Below are 17,694 nucleotides of genomic sequence, written 5' to 3'. Positions count from 1 at the left end.
GCAGCAGCGAAGTTCCCCAGGCCAGTTTTTATGGGTTTCTAATAGCCGTGAATGCTGTGGAACCGGGTGCAGCTTGACCCGATGGTGGTTTTCATTCTGTTAGTAAAACACACGGACGCAGCGAAGGTGTTAAAGTGATCTGCATACTCAAGTAATCTGGTTTGGAGACAGTTATTTTAGGCTGGAGGTACTTTATGACAATGTGAGCTGCAAAAATAACACAAATCATATAGTGTTGTTTGCACTCAAACACAATCTCACCGGAACGAACTTTCCAGCGTGTCTGTGAGTAATGAGGAATATGGCGACTGACTGCTGCACAAGGAGCTATTGATTTCAGCTATGTGCAAAATACAGTCAGCTTGTGAAAAGTGTCCCTCTTCTTTTGAATACAAAATAAATAAACGTTATTAGAAAATATGTACAAATCGGCTGCTCCTGTTGTACAGATGAAGACTGCATAACAAACAGGAGCCAAAATGGCTGAAAACAGTGGAAAGAATTCATACATAAACAACGGAAATCTGCCTGGACGAGGGCTTCGCTAATGTTTCACTTCTCAGAAACCTCCTCCGGGAAGCTGATTTTCTCATCGCTGGTGATGCTGTCCACGATAGAGGACAGACGCAAGAGGCTCGAGGACGCAGAGGACTCACCATCTCCTGAAAGGAAAAGGAACTGATGCTTATTTGCTCTTGAAATGTTTATTTCGTAGTTTTTGTTTGTTTGTTCAGAATACATATGATCTTTGACTGGCTTTACCTCCTCTCTGGTTCAGCACGGCGGTAGTGGAATGATCAGCAGACGAGGTCCAGGTCTCAGTGGACCCCTTCCAGTGATACTGATTGGCCACCTGTAGAAACACCCCGTTGTTACACACAAGTAGACACGTTAAGTATAGTGTGAGACCACTACTCCCAGCTGGAGTCAAAATGTCACTGTGACGCTGAGGCAAACGTGCCATAAACGCCTCGCGGGGAATTTGAACACACCACTAAAAGGAAGCTTTCACTGATAATTAACTTGCTTCTTTTGGTTCTGGTTTGAGTTTGTATATGTATGTGTATGTAACTGAATGCCATAAAAATTCCCATTGACTTCCCTACGTTAAAAAATGTCTCTACTCCGAGCTGGAAAATGATGATGATGATGATGACATCACTTGGAGGAACCTTCACTTCAGATTCTGCTCACACTATGGAGTTTGTAATCACGGTCAACCTGCTTGTCCAGAGCTCCCCTAGAGGACATCATCTGAACTCCTAATGGTGAAAAACTCCTCCGGGTGATGTCATCTGGAGGAGTTTTTCAGCTAGCTATGAAATATTTTAATATAAGAAAGTCAGAGGGACATTGACACCGTAAACCAAAGCCATAGACATCCGCAAGCACACTGAGATTCCTAAGGAACATTACGGGGACACAATGAGGACTAGTTTTCCTTACGTTGGGTTCTTTGACAGTAAAGTCATGGTGTGATCTGTTTGGTTTCTCCTGCTCGTCCAGCCTTTGCAGCAGGTCCTGTAACCTCTCAATGTAGCTGATGGCGCTGCGTAAGATCTCCACCTTGGGTAGCCTCTGGTTTGGGTTGGCCACCGTCTTTCTCTTCAGCGCGTCGAAGGCCTCGTTGATCTTCTTGAGCCTCCTCCTCTCCCTGAGCGTGGCCGCTTTGCGTCTGTCCGTCGGCGCCGACTTTCTCTTGCAGATCTTGCAGGCCCACATGAGGCACTGGCCCTCACAGTGCGCCCGCAGAGCCACAGGCGCCAGGACGTGCTCCTCTCCGCTGCTCTCCCCCCCGGTCTCGGACGGGACGTTGTCCTGGCTCGTTGACAGAGGGCTGTCATTACTGTTGTACAGGGGGGACACCCCCGCCATGTCCAAATGCTGTAGTGGTCCATGATCCCCTTCCTCCAAATAACGCAAATCACTAAAAAGGTAAGAGTTGGTCTCGAAAAGGTCCATCATATTGTTGCGTCCGTCTCTCTGTTTTGACAGCAGATCTCTGGCATTTAAATAGAGCAGCAGGGACACAAGTCACCAGGCTTATATATAGACTGTGAAACTCTATCCAACACTTTGGCTGCAACACTGCACCGAGCAACTGTTCAATGGGTCTTTACCAGCAACTGACTTTGTGTAGGAAGCAAATATACGTTAAGACCTTCACAAGTTATGGAAGTGGCACCTCGGGTTTCATGACACATACTTTAAATATGTGCAGACAAAATGGCTGCACAGGGGTCCTGCCAGTGAGAAAGGGTCACTGTCTTAACCGAACTTTGTGATGAAACCATGTGAAAATTCAACCTTTTACGAATGAACTGAATTTTGTGTGTCTGTAATGCACTTGGTGGGGATTAGATGGGAAGAACAAACAAACAAACACATGCACACACGTGCACACGCATACACACTCTGCGCCTTGTGGACTCAGGACAGCTCCCCGGGTGCTGCCCACTGCCCTCAGACAAGAAGATTCTTCTTCTAAACTAAAAAAAACAACGTGTGTTGGCTTTGGGATGAATTATGATTCGATTGGTAATTTTGTGCCTATTTTTCTGAAATTTTGTGTCTGTGTTAGGTCACCATTGGACATGTTAAGTCAATTTAAATGTATATTTGAACATTATATGTCTGTTTACAGACATAAAAAAAAAGCCTACACATTTAATATTTTGTCATTTTGTGTATTTTTGAAATAATTAATGTCGTTTAGACATTTTGTGCCCATGTTTTGATGTCATGTTTTTGATCATCGTGGGACATGTTCAGTTGATTTATGTGTAGATTTGGAAATAGATAGAGAGAGTGAGAGATACTTTTATGCCCTTATTTTTGTTACTTGTGTTGGCAAATCAGAGGTTCGTTACTTGACAAAGTAGCTGCTTACACACTGGCTTTTTTTACATTATTGAGAATGGGTTTGATTATATTTGGTCCAGCCTCTCACATTTTATTCAGGCCTAATCTCAGTAAACCATAATTCATAAACCGAGGCCATATAATCCTCAACACTTGTGCACACGTGCCTGTTTTAGCCCAATTGTACCTCGAATGAAATCCCAACAGAAATAGACTGGAATGTGTCGAAACAGGGCAGAGAAACACACACACACACACACCAATGTAAAAATAGAAACTTGGGTCATTGATCTTAAATTTATAAAAGAGATAAAAGCTTGTGAGCAGGTGATATGTGGCCTGTGTGAAATGTCTACAACTGGAAACTTCACAGGCAGGAATGTGACGGATTCCTATTTGTGTCTGACCTTGTGTTATGAAATGAAACAACATGGACTCATCTGGCAGCTGCGCTCGACTCAGAAAGCTCCAGAAAAAACTAAGTCAAAGTAACCAAACGACTGTCCTTCTATTAATTCATGGAAATATGAAAAGCAACACTGAGATCCAACCACATTCAGGGAATGTGTGGTGCATATAACCCGCCACCTTTAACCAATCATTGTCCCTGCCCCCCTCCAGCCTCTGCTACAGTCACACTGCGGAATCTGAAAGTGCTTTTCACCATTTGAAAAACTGCTGCCAGTCACCAGTGTTTTAACTGCATTTACATACAGTAGATTTGTAAAACACTTCCTGGTTTTGTCTCAGCATGGAGCTGATGGACGTTCCCACCAACCCAAATGGAAATAAACTCGACACAAATCCAGTGAAAAAATGGCCACAAGTCATATTACTGACCGCAGTACAAAAACCATTTTAAATATTTTATTTTTACTTTGTTTTATTTGAGAGCTTCAACAAATCGGTGCGACCTAAATAACCACCAAAGGTTGAGTTTCTATTTGTTCACACACTCAGAGCCTGAATTACCATTATTTGTTCCACCTGTGCAGGTCACAGTGTCTGCAGCGTTTCGTCCTCAAAATGTGGGCGTCATGGCTGTTCGAGCACAGGTGGAACTAATAACATTAACGAGGACTTTGGTGGTGGGTTCACACCTCATCTGCAACACTCAAACCAATTTAAATTATATTGAAAATGTTTTTAATTGAGCATTTCTACAAAAGTAACAAAATAGAAAAGATACTAAGACATATCTGGAATTTATAGTCACTTGAAGCTGCATGTTTGATGCAGGTTTGTCTGGTCTCCTGCAGGTGCATTATTAATGCTATTAATCACACCTGTTTTTCCTGCTTTGCCTTATTGTGGCCTCATTGGGATTAATAAAGTAGTTAAAAATGTGAAATGCATTGTTAATGTATTAATCATATCTGCAGAAAAGCATAAAAACAATGACTGGACTTTGGTAAAATATTTAAAGTGAGCAAACACGTGACATTTCGTTTGTTTGTTTGTAGAGTTTATGTTTTCATTTAACCTGAATTCTGACTGTAGTTGGCTTCGCTCATGGCGTCTTTGAGATGACGAGTCGTGTCCCTGCTTTGCCCCGATCGTGGATTCTCTCCCCAGGGCGGCTGTGCATCCTGAGCCGGACTGTAAATCCCCGTCAGTGTCAGTGACGCTTCAGCTGTCAAGGAGAATCATGGGACAGTCCTGGAGGGAGGAGGGAGGAGGGAGGAGGGAGGAGGTGGACGACAAGAGCTCTGCAGCCTGAAGTCAGAGTCTGAGAAGTGAATGTGGTAAATCAGCACTTTCATTTGTAGGGTAGTGTTTAAGGGGTAGTTTAAGGGGACAGCACATGTCAGTTAAAGTGACGTCTTTGACGAGTATGAGGATGTTCATTGTATTGTCTCTGTCACTTTACAATCATCAGCAGCAGCTGCTACAAGACAAAACGCAGTGACAGTTTGTTTGGGTTTAAAGTAGTAAAGTAGTAAAGTAGAGCTGGTGGTCTGAATGAAAAGCTGCTGTTCATAAAAAAAGACTTTGGATCCTTCACACTTGACTCAGGCCTTTTTAAAGTTGAAGTTTATCTCAGTATTTAGTTTTGTCACATCAGCAGCAAGGAGCCACAGGCATCCACACAAATGCTTCTCATTTTTATACCCGTTGCTTCATATTTCTTACTTAACAGATTAGACATTTATCCGGCTTGTAGTAATAAAGTAGAAACAATCGCGATAAACCACTCGCTCACAATTTTATATTATTTATGTTATTGCTTATCCTCCACAATGTTTCAGTATTTAGATTAAATGGTAGATAGATTTCATCATTTATCTTGTTGGAATTTGTATTAATTTGTTTCAAAGTACAAATGTAAGTGCTGACATTGTGCTGCTGAAAGAAACATTCAATTATTGTTGCATGCGATTTTCTTTTTCCTACATAACAAGGTGCAGCTTGACTCCTGGCGTTTGCTGCTGGGTTAGAGACGCCTGCTGATCAGCCAGGATCACATGCCAAAGAAAGAAAAGACACAGAATAAGTGTTTTTTGTGTCTCACCTTTGCCAGGTAACGTGAATTTATTATACGTCTCATTCTCTCACGAACATCTGTGAGACTGAACCTTCAGTGAATCGGAGTTTGTGAACAACTACAAGCAGGTGCCAGAACCAAGATCAGCTGATGAAGAACAGTAAACAGTAAGATGTGACTAATGTAGCTGATTTTCACTTCTTATACTGTCAGCTTCATCCAGAACGATGCATCAGACTGAAAAATGATTTGATCCAGGTGCAGCCAGCAGACCTGAGTGCACAGCACCTAAAACCCATCTGTTAACACCAACACACTGCATTTGTTCATTTTCAGTCCATTTTATTGATTTGGGGGGGCGGGGGGGTCATTTAGAGTTTGGTCTAATTGTACTTGTTTTGGGAATGTGGGAGGAAACCTGAGCACCAGGAGAAAACCCACACAGACACAGAGAGAACATGGGTGGGGCGTAAGAAAGAAAGTGGAGTGTTTGGGGGGGGGTTGGAGGTGAGGTGGGGTTGAGGGAGACGGAGGACGCACAGGGAGAAAGAGATGGTGATGGGAGGTTAAAGGACAGTCAGAGGAGAAGGGGGGGGGGGGCAGCTAATGCTGTCCAGTATCCACCTCCTACATCCAACTGTCACAGTCAGGTTTCTGTTTTTTAGGTTTCTGACGCCAGGTCCCCGTCTTCTGTCCTTGTGTGTCTCTCTGGGCGTCCTCCTCTTGTTTCTTTAGCGTCTTCTCCTTCTCTCGTTTCTGCCTTTCTTTCTCCAGCATTGAAGTCACTGAGTCCACCTCGTCCTTATGGTGGAAGGAAAAGCGTTTTCTTTTCATATGCATTTTCACGCACAGCGCCTCAACTTCTGTTATGTAGTCCTCACGTCTTGTCTTTTGCTCTTCCAGTTCTGTCTTTTCCTCCTGGAGTTTTTTCTTGTCCTTCACGAGGTCTTTCTTGTCCTTCACCAGTTCCGTCTTTTCCTGTTTGAGTGTAGCGTTCTCCTGCTCCAGGGCGGCCTTCATCACAAACGCTGAGCTCTTGTCTTCTTCCGCTTCTCTCTTTTCTTGGGCCAACTTGTTATTCTCCTGTTGGAGTCTTCGCATCTCGTCCTGCGTCTGTCTGAATCTGCTCTCCCAGCTCTGGTCTTTCTCTGAGAGCTCTCTCCTCAGCTGCTCCTGCAGACAGGTGTATTTTGTCTGCCACTCTTCGCTCAGGTCGATCTCAGCTCGGCTGCTCTGCGGCTGACGAGTGGCCTCTGCGAGCTTGTCGGTGAGACTCGCTCGCTCTTTTCGGAGCTGCAGGATTTCAGTTTCTCTCCGGCCCAGCTGCTTCGATAGCTCGTTGACCTTCTCTTGGTACTCGTTCCAGATGTGGTAGTATTTTTGGGTCATTGAACCCACCTCGGAGATGTGCTGGTTTTGTTGTTCCACTCTCCTCCGCTCCTCCTCCAGCTGTGTAGCAATGCTGTCGAGCTCTTCCTTGCACTCACGCTCCCTTAACTTGCTTTTTTCCTCCTCGAGCTGGAGACGGTGTGTGAGTTCACAGACCGTTGACTTGGTCACCACGAGGGCCTTCTGGAGCTTCTGTCGTTCATCCTTGAACGCCCTGTCGTTCGCCTCCAGAATGGCCTCCAGCCTGCGGATTGCGTCGCTCTCATTGTTTGACGTGTAGCAAGCTGTCGCTTTCTCGTCCATCAGTTTTTGGACCTCCTGCACCAAGCTCTTGATCTGACTTTGCAGGTCGTCATTATGGCAGCGAGCTTTACGAAGGCAGTTTCTGAGATAACGCACCTCCTCTTCAGGGGGACAAGGTGGTCCGTAGTACTGTGGACACCCCCAGGGAGCAGTTCCCTCATGTCTCTCCGAGTTTGTTAGGGCCTGTTTTGAAGCCATTGCTCGGACAAACAAAGATGCTTTAGAGAATTAAAGCAGCAGATGTTAGCTGGTACTGCAGAATTGTGTGGTTGTGTGGAGAAAAAGTCCTCTTGACAGTGAACCACAACACTCGTGGGTTGAACTTCCGTCTCTCTGAAACAGTTTCCCGTGTGAGTAGAATAAGTCCAAATGTGTCCGTCACACTGAGCTGAACTAGACTTGAAAGGGATCATCACCAAAGGTGACATTCTAATGGCTGTGATGTCAGAAGGAGGCCACGCCCACAATTCTGAGCTTTGATTTGATATTGTTTGTTCAACAATTCATAAACAAACAAACATGAACCTGTTCCATTGAGAGAAGCTGGTTCCATAAAGAACCATTGTTTTATAGAAATACTCCAACTCAGTACCTGAAGTTAAACTGCAAATACTTAAACAATCCTTAAACATACTCAGTTATACATAAACGTTATGTTTCTTCATGTTGCCCAATGTGTGCACTGATTATATTTAATAACTGTGGTTTAGCTTTGTGCTGCATTGGCCTCCTGTACGTCCCTGTGTCTGGATGGACACTGGTCTGTACACAAGCTTTTTGTGGAGACATTGAGCCTGTGTCGTTTAGGGGGTGAAGTGAAAAATATCAGAGGGCAAAAAGTGAATGTCAAACACTTCCATTTTTGTCTTTATGGTTTTATTTAGTCGCACGTTTATTGTTTTAAACTGTTTTGGCTCAGGAGAAACACATCTGTATATTTTAGTGCAGAAATGTCGTCCAGCTCTGTGATGAACCTTTAGACAAACGGGGATCTGGGAACAAGGCTGTAATTGTGCAAACTGTCTGCTGACAGTTGAAAAGTGACAGATCTAGAAAAGATTTAGTCTAAGAGAAAATACAATTTCCAGCACTGTCTTCGTCAGGTCCAGATTTTACTTTGAAAACTTTGAAAATTTTCAGTTTCAGCTATGACTGTGTCCAGAATGTGAACTCCAGATTGGTCCACACCCAACTGTCCAATCAGCTACAAACTAGAATACAAGTCATTCATAAAGCAGGAGCTTTAAAACTACAGGTCAAGACACAATATAGTTTCAGTATTTTATCATTTTAGCTCCTTTTTTCCTCCTTCAACAGAAAATCTGTTCACTTTTCACGCTGGTTTGAGGCATGTGGCTAATTTCCCTTCAGCTAATTTACCACTTTAGCTACAACATAATATTATAAATGATTGTACAAACCCGAAGTCACACTCACTCCAACAATATCCAACACACGAGCTGAGCAGTTGACATTTAACTACAGGTAGTGGTTTTTCAGAGTGTTCTCATTTGTGAGGCATCAAAAAGCATCATGATTTGCTTTGTTCAGTCCGTCGTTCCCCTGCCGTCAAACCCTGGAGCATCCTATGCCGACACCAAAGTTAGTGTGTGCAGTCTGTGGTCTGTCTTTTGGCTTGTAGGGGCGTTTCTGCCTACCAGATTCAGGCCTGACAATGACCAAATATTAGTAATGACACTGTGCATCACTTCACCACCAGGAGTCTTATCATGTGCTGTTTTGGTGAACGTGATTCATTTTCTTGAATTGTGACCTCGTGTCTCTGTCCCTTTAGCTCCACTCACCTTTCAGAAAGTCTCACATATCATAGCTTGTACACACAGGTCGTGTCCAGGTGATTTTTCACCCTCTGGCGGGATCCTGTTAGGACTAGCGCTGACATGGAGGTCACATACTGAGCTGATAATGAACATGAACTGCAGGACCTCTTCTTTTTCTTCTTCTCTCCCCATGGTTTAATTGGACCTCCTGCCTCAGACAGGCCGAGCTCTCGCTGGGCTGTTTTAGAGACAACCCTGAGCACCGTGACGGACACACCGCGCATAACCCAGGTCCACACCTGGGATATGAATTAGCCAATCAGGGGTTAAGTATGTTGGTCATGGGCCTGATGACAATGCCTCACCTGGGATCACAACCTTTTGACCTTTCGGGGTCTCTGATCCACTGACTGCAAAAAGGGGCTGGTGGAAAAGAGAGCTCATGTCTCAATAAGGAAGTAGAGGAGGCACAAGTAGTTCATTCTATTTTCAGTATCGCATCGATCCAAGGACAAAAAACTGCAGTGCAGTTTTCATGGTTAGACAACAGCCGCCGCCAAATAATTTCTTCATACATCACCAAAACAAAGTTAATGATATTAATTCAAACCCAGAGTTTGGGATTACACCATGTGGGGCTGTGTATAAATACTTACAGCGATCGCCCTGAAAGGGGAGCTGGTCATTTCAGGAAACCGGCAAGATAAAGAAACCGAGGCTGCAACAGGTGATTACACTGAGGAGCGATTCTTACTTTAGGAGCTCGTTTCATTACCAGACACAAGTACTTTCACATTATATGAGTATTTGCAATTTAGGAGCATTTTGAAAAAGTAATCATAAGAAAAAGGCAAATCCTTCCACTTCCCAGGGTTTAGTTTGTGACCCACAAAGACATGTTTGCAAGACATGCATATATATAGATGTCCATGAAATCCTACTGCAACATCCACTGATGTCTTCATTTTCTACCAGTGTATTTGTACATGATGGTCATCAGTCTTTGTTTATGCTTGTTGTTGCCCACCTCCATCTCCACTGAAAGGCACTACAAGCAGAACAATAAGTGGAAGATGTTGGGTTGGGTACAGCCAAAAAGCAGTCTGCAGGGGTTGGGAGCAGGTTTTCATCAAGCTTTGGAATGTTGGAGGCATGTATAACAGTCACATTAACACAGAATTCCAGGAGATCATAGTTCTAAAAGATGTCACAAGAGTCACGGACTATGTTTACACCAAATATTAATATGAGTTGGTTTAGCTCTGTTGTTTTATTTTCATGATAAGGACTAACTGTGCCATTGGAGACTTAAGTCTTGGACAAACATAGGCTCCCCTCCTTGGGCCATTTGAGCTCTGAGACAGTTGGGAACAGCCAGTATCACAGGCCCTAGCGGCTGTACGATAGCATCTCCCACTGAAAACACAGCTAATCTTTTTGGCCCGGTTCCCTCCAACTCCCGGAGCAGACTCAACGGTGGCCAAACAAAGCAGGGAGTGACTATCTCGACCTAAGCTAACAGACGGCTCCTCTCACTTTTGCCCTGAGCTGAGGTTTTAGACGGGGGGCTTGGGTTTCAAAGGCGAGCGGGGGGGGCGGGGTGGGGGACGCTGATGGCATCTGCATCCTCTCTGGTGGACGACCCAGGGATTCAGTTCAAAGGCCGAGCGGCTGAAGTGCATCAATTAGCGAGAGAAAGAGCTCGCAAAGCAGCCAAGTCTTTATGACCTCGGAGCATTACGTTATGAGGTATGATGACAGTGTTGCACACGGTCCAGCCGTTGTCAATAGCCCTTTTTAAATGGACTGGTATTGATAGACAGGCTTAAAGGTTGTTCATGCAAAGTGTGTTTTGAACTGAGAGAGAAGAGGAAGAGACAGCAGCAAGCAGCTGTTCACATTGTGCCTTTGTTTCAACAGGTCTCCACTGTAATACACAATAAGAATGTCCCACTGCAGCCTGACGGTGATCTGAGCGTCCTTCCTGATTGATTCTGTCCTCACTCAGTGATGGATTTGCTGTTTGGTGCCAATGTCTTTGGTGTTGTGTCCCTACCGGCCTCCTAGACAGAGCCGTGGACGGGGACTTGGAGGGGGCGCTGGCCTTGACCCAGCCGCAGATGACAGCAGACCTCTCGTCTAGCCGGGTGAGGCGAGACGTTGACCCATTAGCCCTCTGTCTGGCCCTCTGTGTTTCCCTCCAGCTCTTATTCGTGTACTTTTTGACAAGTGTCTCACAAAGCAAGGGTGAGATTCTCAAAAGTGGCTTTTCTTTTTTGCAAAATTATTGAGGAAATGACATTTTTTTAAAATGTAATCAGGACAGTCTGGGTTTGGCTTTGATGTTGCAGGCTGTAAACGATATGGTGGAGCATCGCTATCATTACTATCACGCTGCCTGTGGGAGTTGGGGATGCAGCCAGCGATAACACGGAATGAATCCAATCATGTGCAAGTGTGACTGTGGCCATGGCAACGTCGGAGACAATGATCCACCAATATTAGTTTTTCCCGATGTGTCTGATCCTAGAACAAAGCGTGTTTTGTTACAATGAAAATCAGACTCTTGAATAACAACAACAGCAGACTTTTATGAGGGGGGTTAAGTGGCTGGCTCCAAGTGAAACTAATAGGATATTGATGAATGTCAGCGCTGACGAGTAAGAAGAGGACCACTGCTGCGCTGTATAATTGGTTATACGGGGTCTATCATTATAGCAACAGAGAGCAGAGACATTTGGCAGGACGCAGGTAATAACATGATAGTGGGTGAAGACGACGCCCGTGTCCACAACCAGTGTTTTATCCTGATCATTTACCAATGTAGTTGCAATGGAGGTTCTTCCAAAGGCGTGTGATCCAAAGTCAGCATCATGTGACATGGGCTCCTCAAACTTCTTATGCATCTGTAAATCCTCTCCTATTGTTCCCATTCATTCATATGGATAAAACTTGCCGAAGGACTGGCTGTGTTCTTTATACAGTATATTGCTATAAGGTGAAGAATTTGGTTTGGGGGCTAATGGTTGGTGAGAAATAAAATGAATCTGTTGTGAAATTGTTCAGATGATGGAATATTGGGGCCTATCATCCAGAAATGATGAATGTCACAAACCAAGTGGACTCAAAGTAGCTCACGAACAACACGGTGAGTGTGTTTAAAACCAAAAATTAAAATCTGTGATTAATCTTTCTCAATAAAAGGAAATTAAGAGTTTAAATCCCTGTAACACCCTCAATTCAAAATTAGAACAAAGGCAAAAAAAAGAAGTTTATAAAAATATAAACTAACACTATTCTGGATGATTCCAAGATGAGCAGGTTACTTGGTAACAGGCTCAGTCTTTTCAGTCAAAAATGGGTTGTGAAGAATTGTCCGTCAGCCTTAAGTTCGAGGGTGGAAACCACTGCTTCACAGCTCATGCTGCACTGCTGAAGCCTTCACACAGTCCACTGCTGCATCCAGAAAAGCAACCTGGATCTGGAAACTGAACATAAGTTCTGTTTCCATTCGTTTTTAGGAAAAAATAGGCAACAAATTTGAATTCAGTGCGTATATGTCTTCTCCGGGGGACGTCACTGGGAAGTCATTTCTGCCCTCAAGCTACAGCAGCGTGAGTTCATGTGCTCGACTGGTCTGCATGCAGATCTGTCTCCTGTTGAAAATGTACGGTGCATCATGAAGAGGAGACTGCTGAGCAGCCACAGTCTTGTGTCCAACATTAAGGGGCAAAATATCAAACTTCCAAAACTGCAACAATTACAAATACACGTCATATTTTTACAAACGTAAACGTACATCTGCTCTTGATTCGCCTTTTCAAGTCTGATTTTAAAAGCAGCACAAGATATTTGTTGGTGCTGCACAGATTTAATATTTATAGTGGTTCATAAACGTTGTTTACAGTCTGTGTCCTGTCAACATCTCTGTATGATATTTATGAGTGTCCAACTAGGCTAAAAGCAATAAATAAAATGTGATTTACAATTGATCCTTATAACGTTGACAAATGGGTTTAAGGCCGGTTCCATCCACATATGTGTGTGGCCCACAGAATGTAAGAGAATCCCGAGATTCCCACTTTTGACACACATGAATTATTCCCAACAGGTTGCTCTCCACACCCCCGACCCTCAGGACTAGCGTTACTGTCCAAACACAGAAGAAGGTAGCTGAGCCTGGACCATCGTGTGCATGTGTGTGTTTTGGTGTTCGTGTGCATCGTCCCTGAGTTGTTGGAGTTGGTGCACATGTCCATCGCATGCCAACGAGGAAAGAGCACTCACACACACACACATACACACGCAGACACACACAGGCAGGACTTTAACCACCATGCATTTCATTAGCCCTGACGGTCATCACCACCTGTTAGATTCAATAAAAAAATCTAGTGTTACTGTTGTGGAAGTTATTGGAGATTGAGTTTCATTGTGTGTGTGTGTGTGTGTGTGTGTGTCTGTGTGTGTGTGTGTGTGTGATAGTAGTGCAGGTGCATGCAGGGAAATGGTCAGATGGGCAGAGAAGCAATCGTTTGCCCTTTACAGCTCTTTCGTTCCAGTGTCTTATGGTGGGAGACGAGCAGAAAAGCGTTTAGTGGGACAATGGTTTTGCTGGAAAAAGGTTAGTGAAGAATATAATGAGTTATCATTTGCTGCAGAAATTAATTGTCCATCCTGATGAAAGGTCAGGACAGCTTGGCAACTCTGCTTACAGACTGTGAGAAGATTCTTTCACAGAGAAAGTCCCTGGCTGGGCTTTTAGGGGATGGTAACCCTTAATGACTTAATCCAAGTTCAGTCTCAGTGGTCTCGGCTCTTTGTACCAGTATATGTGTCTGAGTAATCCTCGCTGGGAGATGGGAGCCCGGCGCTGACCTCACTGTTTGGTTTCACAAGGTCTCCGGGGGCCAGGGGAGGTTCTGGGGCTGCTGGTCCTTACAGGAGAGCGCTCTGGAACACTGACATGCAAGCCGGGATCTGTGGGGGAATGCCGGACCCGGCTCCTGTTACCGCCAGGTTAGTCACGCTCTGTGAGATTTATGTGTGGAACAGTAGTGGAGGCTTGGGTTGCACGGTACCACCAAAAGTGTTGCCGTAATAATGCACTGAATGCACTGGAGATGCCGAAGATGCCAACTGATATGGCTTTTAAAACATTGCAAATAAAAACGTTGGCCTCATTCTTTCAGCTGCTGCAGATTTGCTAAATGATGCACCCAAAGCTAACTACAGAAAATACTGAAACTGTAACGTGCTTGATATTAAAATTATGTCCCAAAAGGCCTTTTTTTTTTTTTTTTTTTTTTTTTGGACGTTTACCGAAACATGCAAAGAAACTGAAGGCTTCTTCCTCTGTGGTTTGCAAAGCGGAAGAAATTTTCAAGAAACATCTGACTGATTTTCATCAAGTTAAATTCATATTCTGAAACTTTCACTTAACTTGTTATGAAGCTGAAGATTCATCCAGGTCTGAAGGCTGAATCATGTCTCACACACACACACACAAATAGTTTGAACATCTCAGACCATATATCAAACTGAATCCGAAATGAAAGTATGCCAGACAAACCTTTATTGATCCCAGATGGAAACACCAAAAGTCAATATTACTGGATTCTCATTACTGATGACTTCATGTGTTCATCACTTTAATTTTAACGACACACTTACATACAGTTTTTATGATCACATGTTTGGAATCTAATAATTATAATGTGATGAAGTTTGATCATTTGAGTCTAATGATTATACTGTGTTATTATTCTGATTCCATATAACTGCACAAATTGGAAAGACGAACAAATGCACAGCGTTAGACTTTTCTTCGCACCAACAGTGTCTGATGATCAGTGTCTTGACTTTGTGCTAAATACCAACTGATTATGCATCATTGATTGTTATATAAAGGCCAAAAACGGCCTCCAAACCACTCAGACGTCGATGTCGTGGACTCCAGAGATTTTGCTGGATCTTTGTTGCAGGTTAGAACAACAACAACACCAAACACAACAACACAAGAAAAGAATGTGGAGACCACACAGCGAGCGCGCTGGATGTGTGGTGCTCGTCCTGGCTGACATTTGGACGTGGTGCTGGATAATATGTTGTTTCACACTGCTCAGTGTTGATGGGGTGGGCTGGTGGTGTGGCTGGGCGGGACCACCTCTCCGGTTGTTGACCCTGGGTGATCAGGGCAGGGGGACAGGTGGAATGGGACCTCCCATACTTAACACTGGACCTCCAGGAGAGAACGCATGGTCCCGTGTCTCTGGCTGGATTGAGATTGAATGCACTCATGTGTTTTCATTTTGTGGCGTTCAAATGTTTTTAAATGTGACGTTCGGTGAATCCCACCATCAGCCTGAAGCGTTGGCCAAACACAGGCTGTGTTTTTTCCTTCCCTCTGAGTGTAGGAGGCTGGAGTGTGTGTGTGCTGCCCATCAGAGCCACAAACAGGCAGCACAAACAAGGCTGAGTCCGCCTTGTGTTTCATCTCTGTGCCACCCACAGCTTGCACCAGCGGGGAGCTGGAACTTTGTGGTGCCCAGGGTTCGTCTCTAATCACCGTCACCAAGCCTTTCACAGAGCGTTGGCTACCAGCCCGCTGGACCTAAAGCACCTTCTGGCTCCCAGTCACATAATCAAAACACAAAGTGTAACTTTAAACTGCTGTTGGACCTTATTTCCCACCAGCACAGTTCCGCCGCCCGCTGAAAATCCAGCCAGTTGTGTCTGAGACTTCACCCTTTGGAGAATTTCAGCCGTTGTTTTAAAAAGAGCAGCGCTGATGTTTGGGAAGCTCGCGCTCATTTGGACATTCTTTGTGAGTGAGGAGTTCCTCTGGGGCGATGTTTGAGTTTTGACTCATTTCTTCACACTTCTCAAATGGAGGGAAGACGTTCAGTGCCGATGATGAAACAATGGGAGCGAATGGAGTCATGCTGCAGCCGTGATTCCCCCACTTGCCCCTCTGCCTCTCGTCGGCACGTAGACACACACTCATGTCCGGAGCTGACCTTTTTGACCCGCTCTTAACTGGAGCGCACATCCTGCCTATTAACACACTGAACTGATCACTGTCGTTAGTCCACGAGATCATTCGGCAGCAACTGGCTGATTTTAGAGCTGTGTTTTTTTTTTAAACCCTCTCTCTTAACACTCACACACACATTCATTCTCTGCATCGGGTGAAAGGCGACATGATTAGTTGTTGGTTGTGTTTGTCGGACATGTTTTCCCTGATTCCCTCTCGCCATGTGGTCCCTGTTAGCCTGCTTTCAAAACAGCCTCCTGAGCCTGAAGCCGAGGAGGCAACGAGGAAGAAGGACCTCAGCAGAGCAGCTGAGGCTGTGTTGCAAACCTGATTTCACTGCACCTTCAGGGGTCCGACTTTTTGTCTGGAAGCCCCAGTTGTTTATTTGCATTGTTGACTCGATGACAGACTGTGAACCTTAACTGAATAAATGGTACATAAATGTACTTTTTACTGCTTGGGAACAGATTTGTACCCAAGCAGTAATTATTCTACCTTGAGGTCCAATAATTAGCCCTATGGGGACATTAGTGTGGATTTATGAGTGGGGGGAGCGTATCCACACCACCTGCTGAAAGATCTGCCGCACTTGGACAAACCCACAGGAAGAAGTAAATACGCGGACGTCATGTGCTGCCATGAATTATCGCAGCACTAATTTGGACATTTCGGCATCAAGCTCAAACTACGTTTAATGGAAGTTTTACGAAACTTTTGTTGAACAGCTTTATGTTTATATGCAGTTAGTATCTGCTTCACACTGAAATGTGCTCAGGTTTTACTCAGTTTCACTCCACAAATGATCCATCAACCCGGTCTGTTTACAGTCACACAAATACTATTTTTCTTATGTTTTGTACGTCCACGGCAGGACGCACGTCTCCTCTAACTGCCAGCTTTATACTTTATACCTGTGAAAAATGAGGAACAAAATGTATTAAGGCAACTAACTAAGTACATTCACTGAATTGCTGTACTGCATTTCTGCAGATGCACCTAAACAGAATACAGTATAATTATCAGACTTTATTGATTAACCACTCAGCAGCATGTGAAGTTATTAGGATTGTGGGTATTTGATTTCAGACATATGATCATTAACGCCGTGTTCAAAGTCGTCAAATCAGCTCCGTCATTCTCAGCTGCAACATTCATGGAAACATCAATAATAATAAGGCAGTTTTATGTCAACATGCAGAAGAACATTTTGCTCCGAGGATCCGGGGGAAGGAGGTCTGGAATGGTGGGTAAAACGGGAGGAGCCACAGGGCAAAATGTGTAAACACAGAAGGGTCAAGCGAGGTTCACAACCCTACAGTGACGAGGTCTCCCTTCTTCTTCTCTGTGCTTCTGCCTCCTCACATGAGCCCGGAAACATTTCCATTGCAGGGAGGCAGAGCTCTGCAGAGAGTGTCTCTGCATGTTATAGATGTGTGCGAGCATTTGAAACTGCTGTGCAAGGTGAGCCACACCCACAGGGACACTCCTGGACATCAGTGTGTGGAATTTTATATTTATATATATATATTTCCCCCTGCAATGAGTATAAAGATGATTTGTACCCGTGCAGCCTCAGCTTTATGTCACCACAGAGAAGTCTTCACTTCACTCCGCCGTGCCCTCGGAGTTAAAGTTACATGATGGATGACGGGGCAATCAGATCGACTTTCCAATGCAGCGAGACACCGCTGCCCTCGAGACCACGGCGGAGGAAGAATTGTTGCACAGCCCCGGTCAAACGGAGGTCCAGATACAGAGGAAGCAAACACGCTGGGTGAAAGTCAACAGCTGACGCACTGCAGAGCTTCACTTGCCCTAATTTAACGTTTCACAACAAG

The 17,694-nt window shown here is 44.5% G+C and overlaps 2 protein-coding genes across 2 annotated transcripts; both read right to left on the bottom strand.

Annotated features, from left to right (window-relative positions):
• Positions 1-509: 509 nt before the first annotated feature.
• On the bottom strand, positions 510-2,057 carry myf6 (myogenic factor 6). The gene is made up of 3 exons (XM_067490329.1): positions 1,447-2,057; positions 763-853; positions 510-662 (listed from the first exon to the last, which is right to left on the bottom strand). Exons 1-3 carry the CDS (start codon positions 1,963-1,965, stop codon positions 553-555), a joined length of 720 nt encoding a protein of 239 aa, XP_067346430.1. The 5' UTR covers positions 1,966-2,057; the 3' UTR covers positions 510-552.
• A 3,917-nt stretch (positions 2,058-5,974) lies between these two features.
• Positions 5,975-7,237, bottom strand: LOC137106966 (trichohyalin-like). The gene has a single exon (XM_067491054.1). The coding sequence runs from the start codon at positions 7,235-7,237 to the stop codon at positions 5,975-5,977; it is 1,263 nt and encodes a 420-aa protein (XP_067347155.1).
• Between the last annotated feature and the right edge of the window lie 10,457 nt (positions 7,238-17,694).

This window comes from Channa argus, chromosome 21 (assembly GCF_033026475.1).
Source record: "Channa argus isolate prfri chromosome 21, Channa argus male v1.0, whole genome shotgun sequence".
In the NCBI taxonomy this organism is placed as follows: domain Eukaryota; kingdom Metazoa; phylum Chordata; class Actinopteri; order Anabantiformes; family Channidae; genus Channa; species Channa argus.
The sequence above is the reverse complement of the archived record's forward strand: the minus strand, read 5'-3'. Positions and strand labels throughout refer to the sequence as shown.